The sequence below is a fragment of the Orbicella faveolata genome, unplaced genomic scaffold (assembly GCF_042242905.1).
Source record: "Orbicella faveolata isolate gen_17 unplaced genomic scaffold, um_ofav_v1 contig_27, whole genome shotgun sequence".
Lineage (NCBI taxonomy): Eukaryota > Metazoa > Cnidaria > Anthozoa > Scleractinia > Merulinidae > Orbicella > Orbicella faveolata.
Window position 1 is genome coordinate 8464402 of NW_028301555.1, and position 5513 is coordinate 8469914.

At 38.6% G+C, this 5513-nt stretch overlaps 1 protein-coding gene across 1 annotated transcript; it reads left to right on the forward strand.

Annotated features, from left to right (window-relative positions):
* Positions 1 to 1429: 1429 nt before the first annotated feature.
* On the forward strand, positions 1430 to 5202 carry LOC110039818 (mitotic spindle assembly checkpoint protein MAD2A-like). The gene is made up of 6 exons (XM_020744962.2): positions 1430 to 1543; positions 1628 to 1643; positions 2077 to 2207; positions 2661 to 2799; positions 3612 to 3718; positions 4029 to 5202. The coding sequence occupies exons 1-6, from the start codon at positions 1471 to 1473 to the stop codon at positions 4193 to 4195; spliced, it is 633 nt and encodes a 210-aa protein (XP_020600621.2). The 5' UTR covers positions 1430 to 1470; the 3' UTR covers positions 4196 to 5202.
* Positions 5203 to 5513: the final 311 nt, after the last annotated feature.

Genomic DNA, 5513 nt, shown 5'->3' on the forward strand with positions numbered 1-5513 from the left:
TTCTCTGGTAGGTTCTTGTTTAGCCTGCTCACAGGCTCTTGTGTTTTGGGTAGAGGGCGCGAGCGGCAAAGCTCGCAGGCTCTAGTGTTTGAGTTTCGCCCTTAAACGCTGCTATCTGACTTTTCGCTTAGGAGATAGCAGCGCTTCAGTGCGAAACTCAAATACAAGAGCCTGCTCACGGGCCAGTCCTTGTTCTTCTTTGTGTAGCCTCTAGCTTCGTCGGTTAACCGCTCATTTCACATCGTGACGTTCTCTGAAGAATTATTTCTAAAAATAATGCATCAATGGACTGGTGAAAGTGATTTACTATGAAAAAAAATATCAGTTCTCAGATGTAGCACAACATGGTCGGAAATGTGATGCTTTGTGTGTCTTGTGTCCCTTACAGCATAATATTTCAATCTTTCTGGAGGATTTGAGATGATAAGTGCAATCGGCTTGAGATTTAAAAGATCGATTTTTTAAACCTGGCGTTTGTCCAAGGGGTATTTTCTTGATATATAAATTAAACACTGAACTCTCACCATATATAATGTATAATATATTAATTTTACTTGTACATAGTTCTTATTCTTTTGTTAATATCTTTCGTGTTTGTAAAATTTTAAATTTTGTGTATGGTAGGTCCACATCAGCCCTTCGGCTGCCAACCCCCTTTCAACCCACTTATCAAACAAAGTTTACCTTACCTACGCCTGAATCCTCCAAAGTGGATAAACCGGCGTGGGAAGGGAGAGGGGGCGAATGATAGATTAGGTTGTTCCCACGTTCCTTTTGTTCAGGAGGTGCATCGCCCTTTTTTTACACTGGACACACGCTTTGTTGCGCAATTTTATAACCACCCATTACAGGACAATGAATTCCAAAATTATGTCGATGATCGATGATCGCGAAGGGAAAGCAGCCTCAATTCCATAAAACAATAGGCAATGTTCGACTCAAGAAACTTCCCTCCACTAACAGCTGCCCGTAGTTAATTTCTTTTCATTGGAAGTGAAATTGGATCGAAAAGGGACGGGCTGACCTTAGCCTGAGAACAAGCGTTCCGCGCTCGTGTATCACGCTTCGCGGTCTGCTCCGCTAATCCGCCTATTCAGCAGGCTAGGCTGACCTCAATTAACTCTCAAGTTTTAAAAGTTTTGAACAGTTATGTCCTTAGATTTGGGCAGCGACTACAGTAACTCTCAAGCTAATGGGTACAAGAGCTTTCTTTGTCGCAGGGAAGCGCGAGGCAGATGGCGGCGAGAAATTGTACAAGAAAAACCCCCAGACACCTTCAGTAATGAGGCGAGAGTTAATTTATGATGTGACATTTTGGGTCCATTTTGTTACCTGAATCGCGCGCTTTTTTCTTCTAATTCATTAGTCCTGTCCGGGCCCGTCCGTTCCCAGTTCCCAATTTTCCAGTCGAGTTCCACTCCTCATTATTCTTCCCAGCTTCCCTTGCAGCCATAACTGGTTTTTAAAAAAATGGCGGCAACTAAGCAAGAAAGCAAGTCGATCACATTGAAAGGAAGCGCAGAATTAGTGACGGAATTCTTTGGTAATTTTCTTTACGTTTGGATTTTTGAATTAATCTGGTTCTATTCTAATTTATTTTGATCTTTTCCTTTTGTTTTCTTGGCAGAATATGGGATAAACAAGTAAGTTTTTGCGGTGCCTTAAAACCTTTTAGTTACTCATATAAACACGTGGAAAATGTATTTGAAAACTATTTTAGAACTTCTTTTTTGCTATTGCTTCAGATCAAAAAGGATAAGTAAGGTTTTGAGTCAAGCTTTCAGGCGATCTTTGGTCAGCTACCGATTCACGATCAGTACAGTATAAATATAAGCTAAATCTTATTTATTGCAGCTGCAGAAGTTCATCGATATTTCTCGGCAGATCGTGAACGATCAAACATTCGTTTTCATTGATCATCATTTTAGATGAACATGCTTGATCAACCATTATTTCTTAGGGGGACGGCAAAACGATCATTTAGCCCTGTCGTTAATTGGCTTAATTAGCTTACAATCATATACTTGTGTACATTTCAATTCAATTCTATTCGTGACCTGTTGTCTTCTCTGTCAGCATATTGTATCAAAGAGGAATATATCCAGCGGACTCCTTCAAGCGAGAGCAATTTTACGACATGACGCTATTCAAGTGTGACAACAAGGAGCTGCAAGTATACCTTGCTAAAGTACTGCAACAGGTCAAAGGTACGAGTTAAAAAGTGTTTCTATTGTAATAATTACAGTTGATTGTAAAGGCGAACAGTTAGTTGAACCAGACATTACCCCTCTAGCTGATCAAAATAAAACTGCTCAAAATATTAATTCTCTTCATTGGTTGCCAAGAGTCTCTCGGTGTAGTTTCTAACAATTTGGTGGTACATTAGAAAATATCTCTTAGTTGATGATTTTATTTATTCTCATAAACTATATGCTTAACAATATGTTGATGTTATAAGGAGAAATTCATTGTTGATCACTCCCCAGGACTATTGAGTGTACGTACAAACGTATAAAATATCTAATACCTACTTTCAGACAACCAACAATATTATTTAATTTATGGTGCAAATTTTGTGTTCTTATCTTGCGATTGAGATTTCTAATATTATAGCGAACAGTTCAGTCATGAACCTAAGGCCTACTTTGTTGTTTTCTCAGAGTGGCTTCAGGAGAAAACACTGCAGCGTGTTGTCATGGTTATTAGTCAAGTGGACACAGATGAGGTTGTGGAGAGATGGCAGTTTGATATTCAATGTGAAAACACCACAAAGGGTGTAGATGAGAAAGGAGAAAAAAGGTTTGCATCTGCCACAATCATTGGTTTATTTAAGGAGAAGAGCCTTTTTGGGCAAATTTTTGTCATCGTACACAAGAAGTTTCCAGCTCTCATGAACCATAGTGATAGAAACATAACACTCACAAGAACTCCAAAAACAGTTGTATCAACGTCAGCAGGAGGCAACTGCCCGAGTGGCTAGGGTGTTGAACTTGAAATCTGGAGGTTGCAGGTTAGGGTTAAGGTAGTCCCATTCTGACAACTAGTTGGTGGTGTTCTTAGTAGTCCCGAGTTCAACTACTCAATCATGCTTGTAAATAGCCAACTGGTTTGCCTCCTGCTAGTTGGGATTTTTAACCATGTTATGTTCATTTACATTATTTGTTTCCATTGGCACTGAAGAGTCCCTTTGGAAGTGGTCAGTAAATATATTTATTTCTTTGCTGTCATGCAATGGGAAACATTAATGTTGTTTAGCAAGTTTAGTGGGGGAAACAGTAACTGTATGGTTAGTAACTCGTAAAGACAGAATGTTGTCAGTAACTGCTTCTCGTTTCACAACTGGATTCTATTTTTCCCAGTGAGTCTAGCAGGGAAAATGTCATGAGACATGTTCACTTCAATATTTTTAATACATTAGAGTAAATGTATGTTTCATGCGACGCATTGGGATTGGAAATTGGAAGACACACAAGAAACACAAATTGTGCTTACTAAAGTGCCTGCCTATGGACCTGTGGTCTTGTCAGTTTTTTACCACTGCAGGCTAAAATTTAATACTGAAAGAGAAAGTAGCTCTTATGACTAAGAAACTGTTTATTTATTGTTTTCAGCAAACCTCCCCCGCCAAAAAGCAAAAAAGACATTCAAAGAGAAATGAGGGATGTAATCCGACAGATCACTGCCAGTGTTACCTTTCTTCCATTTCTTGATGGGCAGTGTAAGTATAGATCTCCATTTATTTTTGACTTGCAGTAATTCATTATTTAAAATTATCCTAAACTGTAAATTGTAACAGCTTATAGACATAGAAAAATCATTTCCAATCCTATGACACCAAGATTTTTGTTCACACCTCAACCAGCTTGACACCCAATAATGGTAAACATTGCTCAAAGTCACATTCAACATCAGCAGTGCATTGGCCAACACTGCTTGAGATCCACTTGTCCCTGGGTGTTCTTATTTTTTATCACTATAAAGGGAATACCACTGTCTGATTAACGGTCAACAATTCCAATAATTTGTAGGTGCATTTGACCTGCTGGCCTACACCAACAGAGACCAAGATATTCCTGAAAGTTGGGAAGAGTCTCAGGCAAGGATTATCGCAAACTCGCAAGAAGTGCGGCTGAGGTCCTTCTCCACAACTGTGCACAAAGTTGACACTATGGTATCATACAAGGGCGAGGATTGATGAAGTAGAAGGGAAAAAATGTGTACTATCACAGTGAGATTGCTTGTAAAGCAAAGAACAGCTGTACTAGGGAACAAAACTGTAAGAGAAATACTGGCAATTATCAAACTGTTTTCAGTTTTATCAAACTGCAAACCCATGGCACCCTAGTATGACAGGAACATTGTCCGTTAAGTCCAAAGAATACACTGTTAATTCTCTACACTGATTGCCAAACATTTCTTTTGTTTGTTTTGAGAATATGGTAGTTCATCAATACAGTATATCTCAGTTGCAATTGATGATTTTCTTTATTCTCTCTACTGGTCTGCTTAGCAGTGTATTGATATTGTTTAAGGAGAAGTTACATGTACCATTGATCTATTCTGGGAAATGAGGGGTTAGTAATCATTGAGTTATTTCAATGGCTAAGAACAATGTCAAGAAAGTCAAAACTTCATGTTGTTTTGCAACATCTCTTTCGAAAGCTGCCAGCCTAGGCAGATATTTGATTTAGGAATTTCCAACAAAAGTAGTAACACCATGGATGTGGCAAAATTTGCTAGTATTCTGCCAAGATATTTTGAGAGTCTGGCACTTAAAAACAGCCCTAATCTATTAACCAGAGTCAATTGTTTAGTGATTGTAAAACAATGTACAAACTGTAAAAAGACATAGTTTGATGCAATGGCAGTCAGCAGGGTAGTCTAGAGAGTTTTACTATACATTTGCCAGAGACAACGTTAAGAATTCACAATGTGGGTGATGAATGAAATTAGAACTGTTAAATGGGAGAGTTTTCACATTCACAGGAACTGCTGATAAACATGTTTTTCAATGTAAGTTCCCTGTGCATGCTCTCTTCAGTTTTTTTATTGAATTCAGTCTCAGCTGATGCTTATCGCAGGTCATGCGATATTTCTGGTAGATAATGTGCTCCATGATAAATGTCCTGGTCAAAGTGTGTCTTTGTATCTGTTCTCTTACTGAGGGTAATCTTTATCATAAAATTAGCAGTTGGAGCATTACTTTGTCTCGCATCTATTCTGAAATATCTCACCTCATAATCCCTGCCTGATTTCAAGAGAAAAACTAAGGGGTAGACCATTATTTTTTTAGGGGAGGGGGGGGGGGATTGGGCAATTTTCTGACTTAGGAATTTTTTTTCTCACCATTAGGTTGTCCATGATTTTTTTTTTTTTCGGTGGGTAATAGCTTGTGCAGGAATTTTATTTTCCATGGCTTCCCTTGTGCATTTATTTTTCAGGAGTTGTTCTGCAGGATTTTTCTTTTGGAAATTTCCTAACCACCCTGCCCCCTCAAAAATGTAATGGTCCGA